The sequence below is a fragment of the Marmota monax genome, unplaced genomic scaffold (genome assembly GCF_021218885.2).
Source record: "Marmota monax isolate L192 unplaced genomic scaffold, Marmota_monax_Labrador192_F-V1.1 WCK01_AAM20220418_F8-fsc00046, whole genome shotgun sequence".
NCBI classification, from domain to species: domain Eukaryota; kingdom Metazoa; phylum Chordata; class Mammalia; order Rodentia; family Sciuridae; genus Marmota; species Marmota monax.
Window position 1 is genome coordinate 9890084 of NW_026692486.1, and position 27854 is coordinate 9917937.

A 27854-nucleotide genomic window follows, 5' to 3' on the forward strand; every position below is an offset into this window, starting at 1 on the left:
TAAGCACCCATATTTTGGGTCAAGATTTTTGTAATCCGGAAACTAGGTTTTAAAAAAATGACTTGTGATTTTCTTTGATCATAGGTTATGAGGTAATAGTCAAACTGTGTTGATTTGTTAAAATGAAACAAACCATTCTGAGATAACTGAGTTGAAGATGATGAGATTTTTGATTAATCTTAAGTCTTCACGGACTCCCTGTGAGGAAGGTCATTGTTTTTACCATTGAAGAGATGAATATAAACTGAGAAGTTAAGTAATTTGCCTAGAGTTACTCAGCTGGTTAAAAGTAGAGCCTGTTTTTAAATACTGCTGGCTAAACTCCTGAAATCACACTCCTAACCATTAAATAGGAATGGGCAAAGCAGGCATCTTGGAGAACATGGGGATTTGATGTGATGGTAATGACCTTAATTAGTGTTATATCTTGTCAAAACCGATAAGCAACTCCACGGAAAACATCCAGAGGCAGCCTCTGACAGCATAAATGAGACCTTAGTGGTTATATGCTCACATGCTAAGGCCAATGTACAACTTAAACTGTTTATTTAACAATTATGTACATATATGCACATTGTGGGCCTGTCCTTCCCAGCAGACTTTAAGCTCATCTTTGTAGCTGGGGCACCTGTGCTGGATCCCAGCACAAGGCAGCAGAGATCAATCACCTGGGGTGGAAACAGTAGTGAGAAGCAGGGGATCCAGTGCCCTCTGTTGCACTTCCATGGCAGGGCCTCTGCGGAAACTTTGAAATTTTGGCAGGTCACCATCTTGTGCTTCAGCTGAATGGCTCCATTGGAACAAGATATTATCAGCAAGATTGTTTTCACAATAAACCATTGGTCACAGAACATCTACTCCACTGAAAATACATGTTGATTTAGTCCAGGGCAAAGTTTAGAAAACATATTATTATGTTCACAAAATGATATTTGAAATCGTAAGCTAGAATTTACTAATGATAATCTCTCTTTCAGCAGCCTACATCAGAACCATGGCTCCAAAAGCTCAAAGAGGAAAGAGCCCAGGTGGTGGGAAACGTGGTAAAAAAAAACATAAACCATTACCTGGTAAGATTATTTTTCATTCAAAGGGGATTTGTGTTTCTTCTACATATATTAGCAGCCAAAATGATTGTTTTCATGTATCAAGCAAAATGAAATATTTTTGCTGCCATAAAGTCAAAAACACATGCAGATTTCAATATTTGGGGATTAATTTTTACTTTGGATTCATTTTGTTTCACTATCAATTAAATACCATACATACGATGAATGCTGTAGAAAGTGTATCACTAAGCAATAACTTCGAGAAAAGCAATTACTCAGATTTTTCTATAATTATTCATAAGACAGTTTAAGTCTTCATTGTATACTTGTAATTATGCTCTAAGTTATACCGTTTGGCAAAAGGTTACAATAAACTAAGATATTTACTTGATTGAAAAATGTACATATGATATCATTTTATTATATTCTAGATACTGAAGAAGAGGAACCATTAAATATGGAGAGCATGGGTAAGTAGAAATATAATTTAGTATTTATGTCCCAGTTTTATAATATTTTAATATGCAATAAGCAAGCACAAATATTATATATTGGGGCTGGGGTTATGGCTCAGCGGGAGAGATTTTACCTAGCATGTTTGAGGTACTAGGTTCAATCCTCAGACCCACATAAAAGTAAATTAATTAAAGACATTTTTAAAATGGGTGGAGTTAGAGAAGATAATGCTAAGTGAAGTTAGCCAATCCCCAAAAAAAACAAACAAAAAAAACACCGAATGTTTTCTTTGGTATAAGGAGACTGATTCATAGTGCGATAGGGAGCGGGAGCATGGGAGGAATAGACGAACTTTAAATATGGCAGAGGGGTGAGAGGGGAAGGGAGGGGGCATGGGGTTATTAATGATGGTGGAATGTGATGATCATTATTATCCAAAGTACAAGTATGAAGACATGAATTGGTGTGAATATACTGTGTATACAAACAGATATATGAAAAAATTGTTCTCTATATGTGTAATAAGAATTGTAAAAAAAAAATTAAAAAAAAATAAAAATAAATAAAAATAAATAAAAAATAAATAAAAAATTAAAAAAAAATAAAAAATAAAAATAAAAAAAAGAATTGTAATGCATTCCACTGTCATATATAAATAAACAATTTTTTAAAAGATGTCTTTAAAAGAATATTTATTACATATGAACTGATCCATCAAAATGTCCAAAGGCTACCATTATACCATGTGATTTAGAATATAAAATGAAAAAAATAAAGAATAAAAAAATAAGAGATGAAAACAGAATTTCAAACTAAGAAATAGAGTTGGACCAAGAAGACCTTTAAAAATATATTTTGTAATTATTGAAAGATCTTTTGTAATTATGAAGTATTTAAGTCTGCCTATTATAACTTTTATCAAAATAGTATTTTTCAAAGTCTGGTTCATAAGCATTATTTGTCTTTCCTTCATAGATTCCACTATTTCAAGGAAAGGGGTTGGCTTTCAAGGAAATGAACTAGAACTTAAACAACAAAACTAATGACATTCTTTCTTTTAAGGGTAAAATAATTTTATACCAACAGGACTTTTTCAGGGAAGTAGAGGAGAAACCTCACTTTCAGATTTGACTTAGATGAAGATTTGGCTTTTGGTTATATAGGATAGGGAAATAGCTCTCACATTTCTATGCACCTATCTTATCTTTTATCACTGAGATCTAGACTCCAATCCCATCTTAAGAGGCCTTTTCTTCATAGCATGTGTAACTGTCAAGTTAAAGTACAGACGTGTTTGTCAGCTCTCTGTCACTATTACAAACAATGGACATAATCAACTTATAAAGAGAAATGTATGCTTTGTCTCACAGTTTTGACTAGTTAGTTAGCCTTGTTGGTTTGGGCTTGCAGTGGCACATCATAACAAGAACATATGGCAAAACAAACGGCTTGCTTACCTCATGGCCAGGAGGTGAAAGAGAAAAAAAGGAAGGGACCCAGGTCCCACAGTCCCTTTCAAGGGCATGCCCCCAATGGCCTAAAAACCTCTTACTAGTCTCCACCTTTTGAAATTTCCACCATCTCCCATTAGTACCAACCTGGGGACTAAGTCTTAACACATAGGACTTTGGGGAACATTCCAAATCCAAAAATAATACTCTTTATTCATGAAAATTCTATAAAATTGTTTCAATAATGACTTATCCAATATCAAATGTTGTTTCTAGGAGAAATACAGAATTATATTCCTTCAAGCCTCTGTTTACATTTTTATCAACTAGTCAATACACAACCTTGTTTTAAGTGTGTTTCTGTTTAAAGATTCCTCATTTAATATTTGAAATTGTATATATATCATTAATGCATTAACATTTAACATGTGACCAGTAATACTGTAACTCATGCCTGAATGAAGCTTATCTAACACGTATTTTCTCCATTAGGCATATCAGATTTCTTGCACTTAGGAACACTAGACTGCACTTCAGCATTATCACCAATAAAATGCATGACAATGCAACCCAAAAGGTCCCCAAAAGGACGCAGACAACTTTGGAGGGACATTATTCTGTTTACTATAAGTGGTTAATTGCACAGCCTTTGGGACCAGACAGATCTGATTCAAATCATGATTCCTCCACTTAATGACTATATAGTCCTAAATAACTTCACCTCCCTGAGTCTCTCTGCATCCTCATCTGAAAAATGAGGTAGGATGTCTACCTCATGAGATTTTTGTAGAAATTAAAATAGGAGATACATTTCCTCACATGGGGCTATAACAAAATAAGTTCACACAACTCTTATCACCATAGGAAAGATAATAAAGATCAATGGATGAGAATAGTGTCCAAAAATAGACCCACCCACATAGATGTGTTCAACTTATTTCCAACAAAAGTGCAAAGGCAATTGGGTGGAGAAAAGATAGTCTTTTCAACAAATGATACTGGAACAATTGGATGTCTTTATGCAAAAATAAATAAGTTTCAATCCATACCTCACATCATATGCAATTAACTCGAATGGACCATAGGCCTAAATGTACAACCAAATATTATAAAACCTTTAGAAGAAAATATGTGTGATCTGAATTTAGGCAAGGATTTCCTATAGATAATACCTAAAATTATTAGTTATTTTAAAAAATGCTAGGAATTTAAGAAAATCTCTTTAAAATCTTGATTATTTTCTTTTGTGGAATACCAGTTAGCAACAAAACAAAGAATGAATCATTGCTACATGCAGCAAATAGCATGGATGAATCTCAAAATAATTATGCTTCTAAAAGAAGACAAAGAGTACACACTGTGTAATTCCATGTATAAATATTTCAAGTAAAAAAAGCATGTCAGTGGTCGGTTGCTTGGGGATGATGGAGGAGTGCAGGGAGGAAGGGGTAGGAGGAAACATTTGGGGCTTATATATATTTATCAAATTCATATATTTATCAAATAGTACATTCAGATATATGCAGTTTATTGTTTGTCAATTAGACTTCAGTAAAGCTATTTTTAAAAAGCTAGATAACAACCAAAATGAGGGGGGAAAGGGCACAGGTGAAGTATATAAAATGAATAGGTTCATTTAAATGAACTCTTTCAATACGTAAGACAATACATGTATAACCTATGCTTTAACTCGCACGGCCCTGGCTTGTGTACACAGCAAGAGTCTGAGGCATGAATTATGTAGAGCTCAAGTCTGTCTTAGATCCTGCTCTATCAGGTTGCTAGGTGAATATCTGCGCTTCACTGTGTCCTATGGAGCCTCCTCTCTGTGCCCTCCCTGACTATGTGGGGGAGCAGGATTCTAGTTTTGATGGCAGCTCCGCAGCGTCCAACTCTCAGTGGCTGACCTTGCAAAGGTTTCTCAGACTCTGTGGGCTTCAGTTCCTCGGTTTAAAAAAAAAAAAAAAAAAAAGAGACAGCTTTTGTAACCACTTCAGAATGAATACTAAATAAGTTTGTAATGCATACAAAGTGTTTAGAACTGCACCAGGCACAGATGCTCCAATAAAAGAATGGTTGTTACATTGTTAGGCCTGAGGCCTGTACTAGCCTGCACCCTCCCAGCAGGTACAGCCCTGTGTCAGGCACTCTTGACCTCCGTCAGCTTCAGGAGGCCTCAAGGCCTCCTCCTCTGCCCCAACATCTTCCAGCAACTAATATCCCATATGCTGGAGGCCCAATTGGGCCCATCTCAGTGCTGATCACCTTAGCCCCATTGCTGTAACCTGAGATACTTACTGTCCCTCTATGTGTGCCTCAAAGCATAAACAAGAACTGTTCTTGTCTTGAATTTATCCCCAGACCCTTTGGGGTGGCCAAAAGCATCCAGCCTTGCTCTCTTCAGTTTGGAGATTATTCTGATGGGCATGAATATACCAGCCTGAAGAGGGTTTTTTGTAGTCTAGTGGCTGCCTTTTGTCTGATTAATTGCCAACTCCGGCTAGAAACAGTCTCTAAGGTTTATAAACTTATAGATAAAGGAATGTTATTAGATCCTATATTAAAGTCACCTTAAGAATGCCTAATTCTTGCAATAGGATAGCTTTGTGAAAAATATCAAGCTAGTAGAATTTGAAAATTTTGTTTAGGCTGGGAAGGTAGCATAGTACACAATCTTTGTCACTGTCTTTCCAGTTTCTTGGATGGCAGGCAGTTTTCTGGTCTGACTACCTGTGTCTTACCCTAATGCAAAGAGAGCTTCAAGGATCTACCTAGTCCTATTTTTAAAAGCTAACTAACAACCAATATGTTAAAAAGAAATTTTAAACCAAAGTGCAGATGAATTGTATAAAATATACATGGGTTGCTTAAATGAATTCTCTCAATATGTTTTTTTTTAATTTATTTATTTGTTCTGATTAGTTATATATGGCAGCAGAATGCATTTTGATTCATAGTACACAAATGGAGCACAATTTTTCATTTCTCTGGTTGTACACAAAGTAGAGTCATACCATTTAAGTCATCATACATGTACCTAGGGTAATGATATCAATCTCATTCCACCATACCGTCTCCCTTCCACTCCCTCCCCTTTGCCCTATCTAAAGTTCCTCCATTCCTCCAGTGGTCTCTGCTCCCCACCTCCCATTATGGATCAGCATCCACTTACCAGAGAAAATATTCGGCCTTTGATTTTTTGGGGATTGGCTTACTTAGCATGATATTCTCCATCAATTTATCTTAAAATGCCATGATTTTATTCTCTTTTAAGCTAATATTCCATTGTGTATATATACCACAATTTCTTTATCCATTCACTTATTGAAGAGCATCGAGTTGGTTCCAGAATTTAGCTATTGTGAATTGTGCTGCTATACACATTAATGTGGCTGTGTCACTGTATGGTTTTTCATGACAAAACTTCAGAATTTTTACTATGTATTCAACACTATACAAATCACTGTCCACAATATGTTTTCAAAGGCTTACCCATATGTAATTCAAGCCAACAATTATTTATTGAGCATCTTGCATATGTCAAGTGTTATGGTTAGTATTTTGAGAGAGATAAAAATGGGTATTTGTCCCTAATTCATTATTTACTGAATTTCAAATGTTTGTTATACCAACTGATTGCAATTTAGAATATATTTCCACATATAGTCAGTGTTATGTGTGCAGTCATTCAAAACCCCAAAATATCCTGAATAATTGTACCATAGAACCACTTGGGTAGTGGAAAATGTTTCTACAGGAAAATAAGCTCAGAATTCCAACGTGAGGACACATACACTCCTCCCCTCACTGGTGCCTTTGCTGAGCAGCTGGAAGGAGGATGCTGAGATATGCAGGTATATGGGAGTTGGAAAAGATGACAGTGGGCCTGGGACCCCAGGAGTACAGATGTGAGAGAGAAAGTTCTGGGGGCAGATGCAGAGCCTAGAGTGTTTGGCAGAAGCTGATGGTGAGACAAAGGATAAGAAAATGGGAAGAAAGTTTAAATGAGTGGATGGCAACAGTCAAAATGCTCCCTTGTCCTCTTGCATCCTCTGTCCCAGGGCATGTGGCTACTGAGGACAGGTCTGGGGCGGGAGGGAGGCACCAGAGACCAGGAATGGAAGCTTCTCCATCCTCCTCCCTCCTCCTTGGAGAGCAACCCTGGAACTGGTGAACCAGAGGGGAAACAGGGATTCCCTACCCGCTTTCCTTCCAATGTCCAAGGGTTTCATGATACAACTTAACTGAGAAGTCAATAATTGAAAAACATGAAGAAATTAGACTGTGAAAAGAAGAAGCCCTAAAGAGCAGAGTCACTATATTGGGTCAAGGGAAGGGGTTTTTCTTTGTGTGTGTGTGTGTGTGTGTGTGTGTGTTTGTTTTGTTTTGTTTTAAAGGGAAGTCATTGAGCAAATAAGTGTGCTGAGGGAAAACAGCTTAGGCATAGACAAGTTGAAGGGAGAGGAATAGTTGGTGGGACCCTGGCTAACGAGGGTTGAGGGGTGGGCAGGTCTTTTGCTTTGAGCAAAGGGTGAGACTGTGGCACCTGTGCTGATCAGCTGTTGAGCAGGATTCTGTGCTATACAGATCCTGTTTTCTGAGTGAAATGGAAAGCCATCACCTAGAGACAGAAAGCCACAGCCCAGGCAGGTGCCTGGAGGTGTTTAAAAAAGCAATAGAGGCTTGAAAGAGCCTGAAAAGATGATCAGATCTTTGAACCAATACTTTCACTTTTAAAATCTATCCCAAGAAAATATTTGAAATGCAATAAAATTTATGAGCTAGATATTTATTTATAGGGTTATTTACAATAATTGGAAACAAATGGGACAATTTTAGAATGTTTACCAATAAGGGTTTAAAATTATGCTACAGAATTAAATTAAGATGATGGTTTTTGAAGGATTAGTTAATGTCAGTAAAATACTTGTGACATAATAGTAAGTATTAAAAGCAGGATCCAGAATTTCATATAAGGTATATATGGGGTGACTAAAAGAAATATTAATAGAAGTTCTTTCTTGAAGGGTATGATTATGGGCCATTGTTATTTTCTTCCTTTTTGTTTTGCTCAACATCTTTTTATAATGGATGTATTTACTTTGAATATAATAACAATAAATTTGAAGTTTTAAATTTTAACCAAGAAATTTATTAAAAGCAAACAATTGCATATTCCCATTGCCAATATTTGAAGTAGTTATAAATAATGTCCAAATTCACTTTATCTCTCCTAGGTCATCCTGAAATTTATCCTATAGTGTTAACTACCAAGACCCAGGAAATATTCAACTGCCGAATAGATGAAGATATCACAGATGAAGTACCTTATAAGCTTATCAAAAAAGAAGCTATTTTTGAAGATTTGCACAACAGAGACGCAGTATCTGATTTCCACCCAGTCAAAAAAATTGTCCAAGTAAGTACAATATCCCCCTTTGTTTTCTATCCTACCTCATTATGGTGCACAGTGTGTTATTATGTACCGGGAACATATAACATAAGTTTGAGAGGTTGTTAATTTCAAATCTGGCAGCCCCCCTTACCCTGAACAAACACTAGCCTGCCCACATCTCCTTGGAAATCCTGCTTGATTATCTTCTGTGAAAAGCAAAGCTCCAACAGTTCAGGTTAGTTGTCTTATCCTGCACCCAGTAAAGCTCATCCTTGCCCAGTTTTACCTTGAATAGAAATTTACCTCTTATTTTCTCATATTGCTTTGTTTAATTCATAATTTTGCTCATGATTTGTCTCCAAACATGCTATAGAGCACACCAAATAAAAGTAATGCTTCTCTCTTCCTGTTGGAAATAAAGTTGTATTGATAAATATCCCTGGACATTTTGTGTTTATTAAGAGCTTTAAGTTAAGCAAATAATTTTGTGGTCTGGGGTTATCAGTCACAGACTAGTACTATGGCTATCTTTTATGGACTGATTAAAGAAAAATCAATATTGTGTCAGCGTCTGAATAAACCATTAAACATTAATCTTCTCTTTTGATTATATTCTTACAGGCATATCCTGGAGATGAGCTTCTGCTTGTTTATGACAAAGACTTCAAATATGGACTCAACTTTTATCTTATTGGCACCGAAGAGGGCAAGGAAAACTATTTAAATGTAAGCAGATCCCAAGCCCATATGATTTGTCAGTTGTTGGAAGGAAGCTGTACCTCTGGGGGATCCCTATATGTATTCTGATTATTCCTGTTCAGCTCAGTTTCCCTGGGACCCAGATCAGATTCAGGTGCCTAGAACAGGTGAGCAGTAAATGGAGGGTGAACAGAATCAGATGTCTCTGGGTGGTAGGCACTCTTCCTGCTTGCCTTTCATTAACCCAGCAAGAGAGAAAACCAGGTTATCTGGAGCACCACTGGTCTCCTGGGAGTGTCTCTCCCTGGTCCATGATCCTTTTTTTCCAGTCACACCCATTATCATGACCTTGGGTAAGTTATTAATCTCAAATCTATAACAGTGGCACCAATAGTACCCATTTGAATCAGATGGACTAATACAGGTAAAGCCCTTTGCTGAAGGTAGGCAAGAAAGGTAACAGATTTGTGAGATTCATAATTTGTTGGATGAGGAATCCCGGGAATTGAACTCAGGGACACTCGACCACTGAGCCACATCTCTAGCCCTATTTTGTATTTTATTTAGAGATGGGGTCTCACTGAGTTGCTTAGCACCTCGCTTTTTGCTGAGGCTGGCTTTGAACTCAAGATTCTCTTGCCTCTGCCTCCAGAACCACTAGAACTACAGGAGTGCGCCTCTGCACTCAGCAAGAGATTCATAATTTGAGTAGAATTATTTGGAAAGGTTGGTCAGATTGTTTGAGAGAGACACACAGATTTGCATGGTTGTCCAATAAGAAGAAAAAATAGGGGAAAGTCCCAGAATTTTAAATACCTGATAGTTTCTAATTTAAAACTAATCTTTCATTTTGCCTTAATACTTTAAATTTTATTTTTATCATTGTTTTCTCTGCTTTCATATTATTATTGTGAAATAGTTTAAATGTATAGAAAAGAGTGGTATAACAAATATCTATAAAATCACCACACAAAATGAATATTTTATATTTACTTCAAAAAAATTTTTAATGAAATAAAATAAAAATAATGTTTCACTCCTTTTGATATCGTCCCTAATTTCATTTTCTTCACTCCTCTCTATAAGGAACCATTGTTCTAAGGTTGTTTTATAATATTTGTGCCCATGATTTTATACCTTTATCATATATGTATCCTCTGTAAATAATGTGTTTTGTTGTTTAATTAATTTAAAATTTATCATGAAGATTATGTCATTTTATATAAAGCATTCTGCAGTTTTTTTCAGAATAGTAAAATTCTAGAATCTATAAATATGATACATTTGGATGTCGTATATATGTTGATTGTGTTTGTTCATTTTAATTGCTTTATGGGGTTTTACTTTACAATGATACCACACTGTCATTGATCCATTTCCCTAGTGATATTCATTTGGTTGCTAGTTCCTCCAGTATTACAAATAAAACAGCAGTGAACATCTTGGTTTTTAAAAAATTCATTGCTAATATTTAAGGGATATCATCTTTATTCATACTTACATTCCTTTTATCAAAGAACCTTTCTTTAAATCAGATAAAATTAGTTTTACATTTTATTATCAAATGTGGCATTCTGTGGTCATAAAGATGGGTAATAAATGACTATTTCTTATCATGCTTCCTTTTTTTCTTTTCCTCTATCTTCCCCTTCTTCTTTCTACATTCTTAATGTCTCTTTTTAATTCTTTATTCTTCCCTTTTTGGACTTAATTTACTTCTCATCATTCAAAATCATGAAACCTACAAAGAAAACAAACAGAAAGTACTTAATGAACTTACATAAAAGCAACATTTATTGCAAAATACATACATGTGATTGCAAACCTAAATTTGGTCATATATTTTAAAATGCTATTTCTTTTACTCCAGCCCCCAGAAGTACTACCAGAAGAACAGGAAGAAAATAAAGAACTTATTCCTGAAGACATATATGTTTACCAACCACCTGTCTCTAAACCATGGGTTTCTTTGGGCAGTGAAAAAGAAATTGAGGAAGAATCGGTGAAGGAATCTACAAAGCAGGTCAGGGGCTTAAATATAACTTCCAGTTCTTACCTCCCTATAGCTGAACAACATTTATTCCTGAGGGATCTATAAAATTTGTTATATGTACTATGGGGATGTGTCTTTTTTTAATATCTTATAGACAAATGGCCATTTCCTTAGGTGCGAATGGGTTGAATCTGCCCCACCCCCTAAAAGAGACACTTTGGAGTTGTAATCCCAGTTATCTCAGAATTTGACCCTATTTTGAAAAAGGGTCATTGCAGATATAATTAGTTGAGGTCACATTGGAGTAGGATAATCCCTAATCCAAATTTGGTTGGTATCCTTATAAGAAGATGGCTACATGTAGAATATGTAGAACAAGAAGAACACCCCGTGGAAAAGGTGGTAGAGAGTAGAACCATCTTAACTACTATCCAAGGAACACCAAGGATTGTGGCCAACACCAGAAGTCAGGTCAGATTCTCCCATCAACCCTCAGAAAGAACCAACCCTCCCAACTCCCTGATTTGCGACTTCCACCTTCCACAACTTGAGAAAACAAAACCTGTGTTTTCAGCCACCTTGTTTGTGATACTTCCTTATCGCAGCCCTGGGGAATGAATATAATGGCATTCCTTCCCAGAGCATCTCCTGAGAGGAGGATTTGTGTGTGAGTGACTATTATGAATGTGCCCCATAAGATAAGATGAAAAGCAGCAGGACAGAGACACGGAGGAAGTCCTGCAAGGGAGCAATCTCAGGCAAAAGTCCCCCAGGCCTCATCCTGAACCTGTAGAGGGGCCTGCAATCTAAACTCTACCTCAGAAGCCGAGAAACTGGGCTTCCATATACCTCCTACCAGTCCCTTATTGGTCAAGACGCAATCTGTCGGTCACTTTCTGTTCCTGTGTTCTCAGTGCTAGAGGGTCCTCCAAAGTGGGTGTAGCCAGGGGGAATGGAAAACTGAACAGGCACATGGAAATTGTACAAAGGGAGCTGAGAGGAACTGGGAACAATGCCAACACTGTCTACTATACATCCATTTTTTTTCTCCTAGGACTTCATTATGTTACCTTTGTTGCTTGCATGTGTTGCAGATTATATATATGATTTCTCGAAAACGAAATCAATTTGGTGCGCCAGTTACATTCAGTGACCAGAATGCTTCCAGTACAAAAGATGCCTACATTGACTGTACAGCCTACCCAGATAAAAACTTCACCCTTAAAAAACTCGAGAAAGATATTGGCATGCAAGTAATCCCCTTTGTCAAGGACATAAGCACTCAGACAAAATGGTAGGTATAGAATAGGCTTATGTATTTTTATAGACAATTGCCATAAAATTTAGCAACTTCCATGATAGTTTGAGAGCTCTTTTTAAGTAATAGAAATGGATTGACAATGATCCTATAGATCACATAGAGTCATTCAATTCAAGATCTAATTATGCTCAATAATGCCGTTAAAAATCTTAAGAAAGTGAGATACAACTATGTAAGACTATAAAAAATATGAGATGGGAAAATGAGTGATGTTAATAATTGCAATGCTGGTCATTCCTCACCTGGAATATTACTGTTTCTTCCTAACTGCTCTATTATACCACCTAAGTGATCATTTTTACACCTCAAGTCTTACTTCATTGGCTAGATTTCTTATTTGGTTCATTATTACTTACAAAAATACATTAATTCAGAGTTCTTGGGATGGCATCAAAGGTTCTGTTTTCCTCCATGGTGAGGCAGACAAAGAATGAAGGACAGTAGGAAAGTTTGGCAAGTTCTGAAGCAGAGACAGGATGGTAAGGCTATAGATATCCAGGTACTGTGGATTGGAGGGCAGAGAAGAGAAAGGCTGGAATTGAAGAGACTGACCAACTAGGAGCCTGTTGTAATTAAACCAGGAAAAATGTGACCATGTTTAAATTCACGTGGTGGCTGTCAACAGAGTGGAAGAAGTGGAAAGGAGACATGTGTACATACAAAATACTATGAACTCATCATTAAAGCAAACAAATAGCTTGCCCCCTGCAGCTATTACCTAATGCCTCTGCTTTTCTTTGCAAATAAAACTCTTCACGGCAGTTTTCCATATTTTGTAGTTCCACTTTCTCTTCTGGCTTTCTGTCTAAGGCCCACTCTAAGCAGTCTTTAACAAGATCTCTGACAGTTTGATCCAGTGATCCATTTTCAGACCTTAGTCCACTCAGCAGTTTTTAACAGGATTGACTGTTGATCCCTCTTGAAACACATTTTCTGTTGGACTTATTGAAAACTCTTATTATCCCCTCCTAACTCACTGGCAGCTCTTAAGTCTCTTTTATTGGATCTTCCTCTTCCTTTAGAAACTGTCTAAACATTTCAGGGCACCAAGGCTATCTCCTTTTGATCTCTTTTCTAACTAGACTTAATCCTGGGATGATTTCCTTCTGTCCTGTGGTGTTTCCTACCATCTCTTTGCTGATGACTCCCAAATCTATACATGCAACCTCCATCTCTTCCCCGAATCCTACACTCATTTACTCATCTGCCTAATTGAATTGTCTAATGGTATCTCAAATTTAAATGCCCCAAAACAAAATTTTTGATTTTATATCCCCAAACCTAAAACATCCTGAATCTTTCTACTCTCAATAAATGACAATTATATACTCCTAATTACTCAGACCCAAAGCCTCAGATTTTCTTGGATCTATTTTCTAAATATATCCACTGCTATCAACTTGGACAAAGCCATCACCACTTCTTGTTTGGATTATTGCAATTCCTCCTGACTGGGCTTCTGCTATCTATCCTCTTCCTCCTACATTCTGTTCTCTATAGAAAAGCCAGATAAATCCTGTTAAAATGTATATTGGGAGACTGGGGTTGTAACTCAGTGCTAGAGTGCTTGCCTAGCATGGGTGAGGCACTGGGTTCAATCCTCAGCACCACCACAAAAATAAAAAGATAAATAAATAAATAAATGTTAAATTCTTAAAAAAAAAAAAAAGTAAGTTAGATCATGTCACTGATTAAAGCCCTCCAGTGGTTTCCATCCTAAAGGAACCTATAAGGCTTCACATGATCAAGAATCCCTTTTCCTTCCCCCTCTCCTTTCTCATAATTCCCCTTTCTCATCCATTCCAGCCACACTGTCTTTCTTGTTTCTTGGATTCTCCAAACACCCTCAGGCTTGGTATATGTATGCAGTTCCTTTACCTAGAATGCTCTTCCCTGCCAGGTATCTTTTATGTCTCCTTCCCTCCTCCTCTGCTCAAATGAGGCATTCCCTGACACTCCTACATAAAGGCTACCACTTTGATGACTATCTAACTCCTTACTCTGTTTTTCTTCATGGTGCTGGCGTTGCTTAATATATATTTTTCATTGTCTCTTTTCCCCTCCCCATTTAGAATTTAAGCTCCACAAGACAAAAACTTTGTCTCTCTCTTTCTCCCTACCCCGTGTCTCTAACTCCTACAGTAGTTCCTGACATGCACTTACTAAATGGGGAGGAAAAAAAGGAATAGAAGAAGGAAAGAGGAAGGATGGAGTTAGTGAAATCTTTCAGCTTGATCACGCATTTATATTGAGTGTTAAGGGAAAAGCCAGGAAATACAGTAAAAGAGTTCAAGACCAGAAGAATCAGGGTCTAAAACATGGAACGTAACACACAAATGCTTTTCAGATATATTTAAGCCAAAAATCAGAAACTTTGAGAGTGCAATGTTAAAGTCAGGGCACAGAAACATAAACACCAAATGCTGGGCCAAAAAATGAATCAGAAACTAAGGATGCAGATGAATTGACAGGCTTGAACCAGAGAAAACAAACAGAAAGACAAGGATTGGTAGTAAAGTCCCTGCAGGGAATGATGATAGTAGAGATCCATAAACTCCCAAGAAGTGAGAGTGAGACACAAAGGAGAGAGGTGATACGTAAGTACCAAAGGGCCCTGGATTTTGAGACAAATGTCCAGCTAAGCCAGCCAGCTTTCCTCTGGGTCCCTATCCCGGTGAAGACAAGTCCAAGCCAGCCAGGTTAGACTCAGTAGGTGGACTCAGAAGGGACAGTAAACCTCTAACAACAGGGACCCCAACCACAAGACTTTGGATGTGGTATGCTTTCAAGGAATGTTGGCTGTGAGTAATAGTGATGGCTATAGAGGGTGTAAATAGATGAGAGGGTCAGGAGATCTAAATTCAAGAGTGAGTGAGAGAATGAGGTTCAAAGTCAGGCAGCCTGTCCTAAGAGCCCACACTCCTGATCATTGTGCTTCATCTGTTTCTCAGCACCACATGCTAGGACCAACATCACCCAGTCTAGTGAGTGGGGGCTATCAATGAAGCCCAGAAGTAAAAGGCTATGTGACATTTTCACGGGGAAGGTGACCTGGAGAGCAGACTGGAGGAAGCAGATTCCTTTCAGAGATCATGCTGCCATCACTGCCTAACTATAACTTCTTCCTAGTTTTGCATACTTAGAGCAGAGTTTCTCACCTCAACACAACTGACATGTTGGGCTGAATGATCCTCTGTTGTGGGGGAACTTACCTGTGTTATGTAGGCTGTGTAACAGCATCGCTGGGGTCTACCCACTAGACGCCAGCAACGCTTCCCAGCGTTGACAACCAAAACTGTTTCCAGACATTGCCAAATATTCCCTGAGCATGAGGGTGTATTGCAGTAGTCAAGAAACATTAATGACATGAAGAGAGAGCCAACGATAATGTAAATCTGGCAAATGTTAATAATCGATGAATCTGGGCAAAAGGTGTATGAGAATTCTTTATATCCTCCTTATAACTTTTCTATAAATTAAAAATGATTTCTAAGTTAAAATTTTACAAAATAAGCCTTTTAATTATGTCAGAGAGAAATACATTTAGATTTTGAATGGTAGTTAATATCAATTGCTAAGACAAAAAAAAATTTCGAACTTTAGAATTTAAGTATAAATTAATAGCTAATATCATTGTCACAAACTTTTTTTTTTGTACTGGGAATTTAACCCAGAGTACTTTACCACCGAGCTACATCCCCGGTTCTTTTTAGTTTTCATTTTTGAGACAGGATCTCACTAAGTTGCTGAGGCTGGCCTTGAATTTGCAATCCTCCTGTCTTAGCCTCCTAAGTCTCTGGGGTTACAGGTATGCACCTCTGCACCCACCTACAGAGATAAACTTTTGACCTATCATGATCTATATTTGCTTTTCTTTTATATAATTTTTTGTATTCTATTTTCTTTGAATATATTAGGACATACCCCAAAAATGCTACCACACAATATTATGCTAGAGAATTCTCAGAAGAGGAAAGAGAGAAACTTGGACAATCAAAGACTTTGATTGATTTTCTTAAGAAGGTATCCACAAGGTAAAAAACTTTATATTAAAATTTAGAAATAAAACATAAAATGTGCAAGTTTATTTATAATGCTTCTAATAAATAATTCTATATGGTATGTAGATAGAAAGTACAAAACATCAAATGTGCATGAGATCATGACACATTCTACAGATTATCAGTATTTCTTGCCCTTCTATTGCTAAGCAATATCCTATGCTGGGACCACATCAAACACACTGAGCAACTGAATGTGTGAGGATGTTTTCCTAATTACAAATTAACAACTGCAGGCTGAGTATCCCACATCCAAAATGCTTGGGACCAGAAGTGTTTCCAATTTCAGGTTTTTCTGGATTTGGGAATAATAATAATAATGAGATAGCTTTGGAGGAACCCACACCTAAACATTAAATTAATTTGTTTCACATATACCTTACACACATAGCCTGAAGGTAATTTTACACAAAGTTTCATGGTATGGAATTTTCCACTTGTGGTGTCTTGTCCTTGTTCAAACCGTTTCAGATTTTCAACAATTTCAGGTTTCAAATTTTTGGACTAAGGATGCTCGACCTTAGTCAAAGTATATTTGTATATACTATGGTTTCTTTTCTCCACCCCCCAATTCCCTTCTCAGTTTCATTGCCTTTTATAGGACAATTAGGTTGAAGATGCTGTGGGTGTTAGGGATGATCATTATTATGATGAAAGAATTTTCAAAAACTATCTTCAATTCAGATATGCTTTTTGGACATGTCACTGTTATCACAAATTTCTTTGTTGCTGCCCACCCAGGTTCTGAAAGAGAGATGTTTTCAAAACAACCCCTATGCTTGTGCTAGGACTCAGAGCAGAGTGCTGGGGCTTCTAAACTAGAGAATGAGCTTCACTAAATCTCATGGAACTATCATCAGAGTTTGAAGTGATCAGTAGTGGACCAGTCTAGCAGTTGTACTGAATTGGTTGGTTTCTATTTCTTTCCGAAATTAAAAAAATGTGATAGTTAAATTTATACATAGCACAAGATAAGCTTTTTATTTTTAAGAAAACATTCATTAATTCTTTCAGACTGAACTAAAATGTCCTGAAAACTCCAGCAACTCTCAAAAATTGTTACCGATGTCTAGAAAGAATCTGATGAAAAAATTCATTTAATGATTCAGAGTACATTCACTCTTTGCCAATCACTCACATCAAGCATGATGCAATGAGAAAGAAAGAAGAAAATGTAAGGTTTCTTGTCACTTGTTGCACTGGACCAAGAAGGGTGGTCAGGTTTTCCAATACCTGATGACAATTTTAACCTCAAGCATTGTAATTCTTGCAATAAAATAGGTTCCTTTTTTTTTTTTGTCCTCCTAATCAAATAACAAGTCAAGATAGCTCCCAAATTAATCAGTCCATTGTAATGCACACAAGAGCAAAATAAACAAAAGGAATATGTGAACATTTAGGCAAAAATGGGTAAAAAAAAAATTTTACTCTGACACAAAATGTTAGTTACAAACTAAACACTGTGCATCCATGGATAAAAATGTCCTAATGGATTGGGAGACCAGTCCCCTGTGTGAAAAGCCAAGTTGTCCAACAATGAAACAAAGGACTGCTCACCTCTGTCATCCAATGAATGTTCAGAGTGAATGTTCAGAGTGCAGTCACAGCGAGATGAGTCTCAAATGGCAGTCTTAAGGTACTGTTATTTATGGACTCTGAAGACATGTAAAGTTTCCAGGTGGTAACTTTGGAAGGAAAAGTCTTGAGATACCAACTATCGGATTTGTATATCAATACTCAGTTGTCAATGTGTCGTCAGCCAGCAACTCAGCTCAGTTAAAGTTTGTGTTACAAGAAAAGACTCAAAATAGACCTAATGCTGCCAGAGCATAGTCACACTGATCATAACTAAAATATGGATTTACTTAGGTTACAAGAATCAAAACATAGCAAAACACATAGCACCTCATTGCAACACTAAGTAGTCATTAATGTTTTTCTTGATAAGAAGATTAAAAATAAAAGGACCACTCATCAATCCCTAATTATTCTAAAGATAATCTGGTTGTTATTTTTAGACTTGGGCTTTTATACTTTCCTTTCAATTGCCATGCTTATAAAGAAAGGAATGATGAACTGCTTTTTAATTTGTTCCCTGAGATGTACAAAGCAGAAGCAAGAATTATTAAAAAGGAAAATTAGCACAGGAATTACAATAGCAGTGGCCAAAATAAATAAGAAACCCATGTTTATACTACTGCTGTACTTCCAACTTTAAACCAGTTTAGAATTTACTTAAGATTTTTAAAGTAATATATACCTGATTTTGTTCTGGAAGAATGTCCATTTAGAAAAGAGTTCTTTCTTTCATTCAAAACAAACAAACCTAAGAGAAGCATTATTTGCAAAAGAAAGAAATGATAGGAAAGAAACTTCAAAGGGATTCACAGAGCAACCAACATGGGGTTACAAAAAACAGTGATCCTCATGGGCTTTACCTGGGACAACAGTTTTGCCAGCTGTAGTTCATTCCTCTCAGGAACCACAAGGTTCCTGGAGATGGAGCGACTGGAAACCAGAAGAAAGTGCTGTCTTCACTTCTCCCTTGACTTCCCCACTGGGGCCATGAGAATAGAACACAAGCCCTGTCTCTTGAGACTGCCTTTCTCCTTCAGGCTGAAACAGAAATACCCTTTGAAAAAGGCTAACTAATTTTTCTTCTTGAAACAGTGTATACTTTGAAGTCCCAGGGTATGAACATACTCTACTGCAGGGTTGTCCAAAGCTTAATGTGCGAGTGAACCACCTGGGGACCTTGTTAAAATTCAGGCGATGACTCTGCAGATACAGGTGGTAGAAGGCGACAGAGGCCTGTGACCGTGCTGCTAGCAAGCTGCCGGCCCTCAGCTGCTGCTGGCCCATGATCCACACTTGAAGCACAGGGACTTAAAAATGCTTCTGTTCGAAAAGATGAACTACAAGGAATTTAACCAAGAGAGAATTCAATTAAGCAGTGACCAGTAGTGTTAAGGATCAGTGACAGAGATATCAAATGGGACCCTTATTTACATTTTAGGAATGTCCATTAGGAAATTTAGTGTTTACATTTAATTGTCTAAATGCAGGGTTTCTTCTTATTTTAAGAAATTCATCATTGGAAATGATTCAGCTTACCACACCTATGTAAACATATACACACAAGATATTTGGACTTTCAATCATTGAAGCAGCATTCTAATTGTAAGAAAGCTCCAAGAAGCCTAGTGAGCTATTTTCAAACTTAATTATATAAAGGAATAATAAACATAGTAACTATTTAAAAACAGGAGCCTGTGAAACCAGAATCCCTAGCCGGCTAAGAGATTGTACAAGCACTCAGATTATTCCTTAAAGGACCAATATTATCATTTTTAGTAGCATAATTCTTCATTTTAGGAACTATCTTATATATTGTAAGGGGGTGGGTAATAGAATTGAATATAGTAACACCTCCCAGGCATTGTGGCATTGTGACAACTAAAACCACCAGTTTTAGTTGTCATACACACAAACTTCTAAACTCCACATACACACACACACACTGCTAAACTCCAAATCTCCCCCTGTTGAGAATCAGTTATTTGTTGTTTTGAATTTATACACACATATGTATATGTATCTATGTAATACACACATATGCATTACATGCATGTCCACACACATATTTGAGCTGTCCTCTTTTAGTATAAGTGATAATTTAATACTGAAAATGCCTTAGAAATTTCCTTTTGTGTCACTTTGGCCTTTCCAGAAAGCAATTGAGGCCAAATTAGCAGTAGAGGTTTCCTGAGTATAAACTGTGAAATATAAAGGGAGAAGTGTTCAGGTAGAGCTTCAGACAAACTCTCAGCCAATCCGGCACAGCCTTCAGAGCAGAACTGGTCAGGCCCTGGCATCCTGCTCAGTCACTGACCTGCACAGAGTGCAGACTTGCCTCGGAACTCACAGACCTGCAGTTACCAGAGGCTGTCAGCTAATGGCCCTTCCTGCTGCTGAATAGCAAGTTCATGAAAGAAGTTCTAAGTAACAAATTCCAATGAAGTTTTTTTTTTTTCTCTTAAGTTATTTATTTCATGTGGGGCTAATCCTTATGACCAAATATAATTGAGAATTATTAGTTTTGTTCAATATGAATGAAGAAAAACCTGTTAAAATAGCCTTATCTTTGAACACTAAAATCCAACATCTTCATTGCTTTCTTGAATAAAATAGTGTTGAAATAGCCCTGCAGCAAAATGAAATCATGAACACATTCATTGAAGACTGGAAGTGCCTGGCAGAAGAAGAAGGTGCCTTTGGAGATAAAACTGACACCCACCTGAAAGAGTACCAGTCCTTTACTGACCTTCATAGTGGCACGGATAAAATGATTAGCTACATCTCCTGGCACCCAACTATCTATGGTGAGAGGGAAATGATGGATTCCCTTTTGTGCTGATATCAAACAGTCTTGCTATTTTATGTAAAATTAGATCAATTTTAAATTTATGTAAAATTAGATCAAACTAGATCAATTTCAAAACCAATTCCATTTGCTGAGTGCCAGGTACCTGCCAAACACCTTTGCTTCCACAGGTCTTCCCAGCAATCCCATGGGACATGCACATATTACTGCCTCTATTTTACAACAAGAGGACCAAATCTCAACTCTGGGAAGTGACTTGTTCAGGTCACTCAATTGTGCAGTGCAAGGGGACTCCCCAACTGGACTCATTCCTCCTGACACTCTGCCTCCAGGATTGCTGGGCAAGACAGAACACTTACCTTCTTTAAGGAGCTTGGCAGCTGAGAAGCAGAGGAACATGTGAAGGCAGAAACATGAAGTCCCTGCTCACTCTCTCCCCAAACTCCCCACCAGCCCTTTTTCACACACATACAAAAGGAAACATTTTGTTTTTTTCAGGGATTGAACCCAGGGTAGTTTAACCAATGAGCCATACTCCCAGCCCTTTATTTATTTATTTGTTCATTCACTCACTCATTCATTCATTCATTCATTTATTCATTCATTTACTAAGACAGGGTCTCACTAAGTTACTTAGGGCCTCAGTAAGTTGCTGAGACTGGCTTTGAACTTGCAATCCTCCTGCCTCAGCCTCCTGAGTCACTGAGATTACAGGTGTGCAACATCATGCCTGGCAACATTTTATTTTATTACCAAATCTTTAAAGTTTAGTGCTTATTTTATTCTCACAGCACATCTCCATTTGAAATAGTTAACAAGTGGCATGTGGCGAGTGGCTACTGTGTTCAACAACAGAGCTCTAAGAAGACTCTTGCTCTCCTGTGGAAGATTTCTACTTGAATTTCATCAAAATGTCAATGAGTAGTTGCTACACAGAAGAGCACAAGATGGAAGCTCTTCTCCACCTCCTATTGCTGCCAATGCTAATGTCTCCTTACATTTCACTCAGGGCTAATCGCTGTGTCAATGGCCGAGCGTCTCTCCTTTGAAGAGAGAGTCCAGCTTTCTGGTAAATTATTGCTGCAACCATCCTTGATTTTATTCTGGAGTTTTTCTGATCCCATACATCCTCAGGTAATTTACAAGTTACCCACATAACCGGGAAATTTCAGGTACTAATTTGTCATATATCTTTAGCAGTTTTTCTAAGTGAAAAGTACTTTCTTACCACTTAATTAATGTTGTAAAGCCTTATGAAATTGGGATTTCTTCAATGCCTAGCCTGTCATCCAATTTGAGCAAAATTAAAGTTTATGGTGAGTTTATTGAAACAGTGTGCTGAACAAAGCAATATATTTTTTTAAAAAATGGTTAAAGAGGAATTTTAAAACTTATTTTTAAACAAACTCTTCTGGGTTTATTTAATATTGATTTTCAAATACAAATTGATTTTCAATTGTATTTCATTTTCAATTATTTCACATGAATCTCCTCAATTCCAAGAAACACCAGTAGGTGGCGGAAATGAGAAAAGATGATTGTGTGGGAGAGCAAGAGGGAGGAAGGAGTAGGACTGTGTCCCCAAGTACAGGACCTCTCTACCTTGGATCAGTACTCTTCAGCTCTCTTGTTGCCAGGGCGTCCCTTTGTCAAGAGAATCAGTAATTTAAGATTTTGTGTGAAAATTTCCCAATTTTAAATAGCCTAACTAAAGCTAAACCAACCAACACACACACACACACACCTCACTCAAACCAAACTAAAACACATAGCAATCTGCATAAAATGAGACTGAAGTCTGGGTTTGTTTCATATGGTTCTAGTTTCCAGTATCTGCTCAATAAGAGTTCTGTTTAGTGGAAGGTGCTTTTTTTTTTTTTAATGTTAGATTAAGTTTTTGTACTATTCTTAAATATAATAATATGTTGTTACTATAAGGCTTTCCTTAAAAAGTCCTTTGGTTTAGAAAAATTCTAACATGTGCCAACCATTATATAGGGGGCACATTAGAAGTAGGTAAGGGGGAAGACCTAGGTGCCCTTGAAAATATCCCCACTATCATAGGTATGGCCAATGTACATGATAATATTCAACAAAAGCACCTTCCAATCAGAGATAGATTTCTGAGAATGAACTCTAATGCACGTTGCTTATAGACAGCTATAAAATTAGACCTCAAACCACCTTAATGTTATTTACTAGCTATGATCTTAATAGGTTTTCTTGCTCTTTCTTCCATTTGTGGGATTTGCTTTAGCTAATGCTGGAGAGCCCCGATGATATCATCTGCTTCAACTTCTGTCCGAGTGACCCTAACATCATTGCTGGAGGCTGTATAAATGGACAGGTATTTATGGAATATTTTAGTCACTTATTAATGTAGATAACATTCTATAAATTTTGATTCGGTAGTTTTTTGAACTAACTTAAAAATTAAGTTCAACAGAAGAAAGCATTGTCAGCTGTGTGCCAGTCACCCTGCCAGGAACCAGGGGATGAAGATGTGTGAGACATGGTAACAGCATATGAGATGTTCACAGGGTAACCCAGTTACAATGATTGACAAAAATTGAGTCAACTCTATTGGAGTTGCTGGGATAGAGCCACATATTCTATAAGAATCCATGGAAGAAAAATAGCTACAAGCATTACCACTTCATGAAAAAAAAAAAGACCTCTTCTGAAATTTTCCTGTGAGTAGTTATTAGAGGATGATACAGAATTTAAATAGAATTCACCAGAAAAAAAAATATATACATATATATATATATATATATATATATATATATATACACACACAAAAAAAAAAAGATTGAACTTTTAGTCATTGAAACTAATTTAATATTGTATAACAGTTCTATTTTAGTCTGGTTTTTCAAGAAAATGACCAGGTATATACAAAATTGAAGTTGGCTATAATATTCAATTAAATAAAAATCAACAAGCTGGGCATAGAAGCACACACCTATAGTCCCCATGACTCCAGGCGGTTAGCAAGACTCTCTCTCAAAAAAAAAAAAAATAGAAATGGTTGAGGATGTAGCATAGTAGTAATGTGCCCCTGTAGTCCCCCCACCCCTCCCCCCAAAAAATAGAAATCATCAATTACCAGCCTTGTACTTAATTCAGAACTTGATTCTGGAGAATTTTGAAAAATTATCTTTTCCCCTGGGTCTATAGCAGTTGTACATTCACAAGTACAGGAGAAGAATTCCTCCCAAAGCAAAGCAAAGTACATGATACTCATCTAGATCTTTTTAAAATATTGGCATTTATTATCACAAGCAGAAAAATCCAATGGCTGAAGAACTTTTAGAAAGGAGAAAACATTCTTTTTTAATATTCATTTTAAAAATTGCTTATGAAGATATAGACTAAATTTGATTATCACCTAAGAAGACTGATTTATCAGGCTGCATATCAATAGTTTTCTAAAGAAATCTTTAAGATCCAATTAGCTGTTTCCTGAAAGTGTTTAAAGAAACCATTTATTTCTGTTTTAGATTGTCTTGTGGGACATCACCACATTTGCAGATCACATAGAAAACATTAAGGCGAGTGGCAAAAGCAAAAAGGTCACACTCAAGGTTGGTTTTCTAAAAATTTTTACTTGCAAATTTTTTCTCATTTAGGAATTCATCAAAAAGTTGCCGAGTTTAACAAAGACTCAGTAGAGAAAAGAAAAAAAGAATGTTATTTCCTAAGCCTTCCCATTTTTTCATAGATGTGTTCCAAATTGCATTTGTGTGGACCCTTCTTTAAAAGTGCAACAAAACAAGTTGCATCATCTATCCCACCAGATGTTGGGGGGGGGTTGTTGTTGTTGTTGTTATTGTTAAGTAAAACAAAGGGACCAAGTGATTTATATTATGTGCTGTCATTGAGAGAGCCCTGGACAGAGGGCCAGGTATCCAGGCTCTGCCTCACAGTGGGTGAGTTTAGACACATCACCTTACTTCATCAGGAATTAGTTCTCATATATGAAATGAAGGGATTTCAAATCCTTTCTGGTCAAAATACACTATAATTTTGTGAGGCTGTGGATTTTGTTAAAAAGCACTGGAAAAATATATCTTGCTCCTGACTCAGTATTTGGCCACTATATTGAACATCCCCCCACCCACCCCCATCCCCATCCTCAGAACCCCAGTTCTTCAGTCTTAATATCAAGAAGCCTCTTATCAAGGAATGGTCAATGTCACATTCTGTGCACACATGGAAATTCTCCTTCAAGACTGGGATAGACCAATGATGCTTTCAGGAGTGTGCCAATAATACTTAGGTTTAGAAATAAAATCTTACGACTAAACTTAAGGGGAAATCAAGAATCTTACATAAATATACACTATAGAGAAACACTCATTATGTTTTCCCTTGAACTGATATATCTTCAAATTATTAATTTTAATTGAAATGATGAGTAGAGTCTGAGTTCACTCATCAGCTCTCTGAAATGTGACTTTAACATTTCTTCAGCCTATGTTTCTCCTTGAACCGGAAAGTCCTAAAGAGTCCAACTTCATCAGACACTGTGCTGTTTCTTCAATAGAAAGTGGACATAAGAAAATAATTACAGATATACACTGGCTGCCTGACACATTCGAGGTGAGTCTTGATGGCTTTATACTTTTCTCCTGCTGGATTATAAATTTTCAGATTTTATCCAAAGTAGGTGTTTCAAGTCAACAGTTCATTTATATTTAAATTGTTGTGGGAAAAAGAAAAATAGGAGCCTAACATCAAAAACTGGGTCACCATTTCCAGATCAGTGTCAGAACTTGGGGATTCGAATAAGGTCAATCTTCCAACTAGGGATAGTTTATTAACCACCGAAAACTGTAGTTAGTATCAATATTGATACAGGTACGATGGTGGAGAAAATGAGGGTTTGATATGCAAAACTTAAGTGCAAATATTATACTCCTTTAGCATTTGTGGACTTAGAATTTATGATCTCAGGTCTTTAGGGGCAGGCAACCCTAACAATCTGTAACACACTGTAAGGTGTGGCTTTGCCAAGGCATTTTAGAGTTGAGTGTGTCAAAGGGCTGCTAGTGAAGATTAGCCACATAGTAGCACGCCTGGCTGACCACCCCAACTGAGGGTCTGAGCTTGACTCCAGCCTCACAAAGTGTGGTTTTATGAATTTGAAAACAAGCAAGCTCCCCACATGTTTTCCCTCAAGGACACCAGGGTTTGCTGTGTACTTTAAAGAATGAACAAGTGTAAATATCAAAGAACATTCTGAGAAATTCGTTTTGAGAGTTACTAGCTCAACCAGGTATTCAAGTGGATTATGTAAAACAAAACTACTGTTAAAAAGTCATAATAGACCAAAATAAACAATTCAGACACAGTTTCTATAATTTTGAGAAATTTTACATTTGATAATGAAAGTTATAACACAAAATAACTCCCTTTTAACTCACATCACACACACAAGTTAATTCAGATGACAATACATTTAAATAGAAATAACATATTATATTTAAAAAAACAGAATATAATGTCAGATTTCTGGAATGGGGATAGTTTTTTAAGCTTTTTAATGATGAAAGAAATGATAAAGGAAAAAATTGACAGATTCAAAGCATACACATTTAAATTTCTAAATTAAAAGGCAAGGTTGGAGGTATAGCTCAGTGGTAGAGTATATTGGCCAGTATGCATGAGGTCCTGGGTTCAATTCCTGTCACACAAAATAAATTTAAAAATAAGTAAATAATGAAATGGAGGAAAATATTTGTACTAAATGTGATGTTATTATAAAAATTTTCAATAAGTAAGCAAAAACATACACCAAACAAAACAGTGAGTCAACATGAAAATCACCCAGCCTTTCTAATATCAAACAAATTAATAAAGAAAAGATAACTTACTCTTTTGGATCTATTTAATTTTTAAATTAAAATTTAAAGAATGAAATCTCTTTAATACAAAGTAGTATTTGAAAGGTTAAAATGTTGTCCATTACCATTGCTGACTGACATATGAAATTTCTAGAATGCAATTAGTCAGTGTAGTTCTTAAGTCATCCAAAGTTTCAAGCTTTTTGACCAGTAATTCCAATTTTGGGAATTCAACTTAAGAAATGATCCAAATCATATTTGATTCAATTTATCTTGTGTCTCAAGATAGAAAATTACATGCACACCCGAAAGACTCATGTCAAAGTGTGCACATGAAAGAAGATTGGAAAAGAAGATAAAGTAGCCTTCTGTTTGATTTGAAGGCTTTCTGCTTTCCAAGCTTCTGTAATATTATGGTTTTAGGAATTTTTAGTTTTAAAACATAAAACCCCAGAGCAGTCACATCTCTGAGGGCCCTGATTTCATGCAACAGGGAGCCTCAGCAAAGAGAGATTTTGGTGCAAGGACTATCAGATTTAAGGGGAAGTTGGCCGCAGCTCCACAACCTGAAGGCCTTCAGGCCACAGTGGTGTCAGCCTAGTCTGTGGTTGCCCAACTCCTGTGCTGCCTCCAGGCCTAACCAGAGCCCCCTCTGTCCTCTTCTTCCACTCTTGCTCTCACCGCTTATTTGCTGCTGGAAGTCCCACCTTTGTTTCACTGTTCTGCTCCTCATCCCTATCAGGAGGGGAGGGAATTGGGGAAATCATGTCTCCCTATTAATTCAAGAGTGACATCTTCTCAAGCCGCCTCCAAAGGCTTTTGCATTGACAGCTAGTTAATTGAGATTTAGGAGCTTCTAGGACAAGGAGGAGTCATCAACTCTCCTGCAGATCCTCCGTGTACTTGCAGAGTTACGCCAGTAATTACAGACACTGGACACCATTGGTCTCTTAGTTAACACTCAGCCTCTGTTTGTTTGTTTGTTTGTTTGTGACAGGGGCTCACTAAATTGCTAAGGCTGGCCTGGAAGTAGCCATCCTTTTGTCCCAGCAACCCCTCCTTTCTTCCTACCCCAGTCACCAATATTAGCCTCTTTTCTTGATTTTACTTGCTCAACCACCTCATAAAAGCTGCTATGTTTAGCTCCACAATTGATAATATAAAAGAACTAATAGGGCCTACATTCCAACAATAAT

At 36.9% G+C, this 27854-nt stretch overlaps 1 protein-coding gene across 5 annotated transcripts in view; it reads left to right on the forward strand.

The window, feature by feature from the left end:
- Dnai3 (dynein axonemal intermediate chain 3) overlaps positions 1-27854 on the forward strand; it is a 56485-nt gene that overhangs the window by 6537 nt on the left and 22094 nt on the right. For 2 of the 5 annotated variants that reach the window (XM_058579010.1, XM_046443263.2), the window contains 12 exons: positions 978-1070; positions 1481-1519; positions 8194-8375; positions 8973-9077; positions 10921-11073; positions 12138-12337; positions 16282-16398; positions 20617-20807; positions 21819-21943; positions 23067-23156; positions 24313-24396; positions 25286-25414. In XM_058579010.1, coding sequence (XP_058434993.1) covers positions 978-1070; positions 1481-1519; positions 8194-8375; positions 8973-9077; positions 10921-11073; positions 12138-12337; positions 16282-16398; positions 20617-20807; positions 21819-21943; positions 23067-23156; positions 24313-24396; positions 25286-25414 — 1508 coding nt within the window. Of the gene's footprint in view, positions 1-974; positions 1071-1480; positions 1520-6713; positions 6811-8193; positions 8376-8972; positions 9078-10920; positions 11074-12137; positions 12338-16281; positions 16399-20616; positions 20808-21818; positions 21944-23066; positions 23157-24312; positions 24397-25285; positions 25415-27854 lie in introns of those variants that run through there. The other 3 variants (XM_058579011.1, XM_046443264.2, XM_058579012.1) reach the window with 2 other exon arrangements.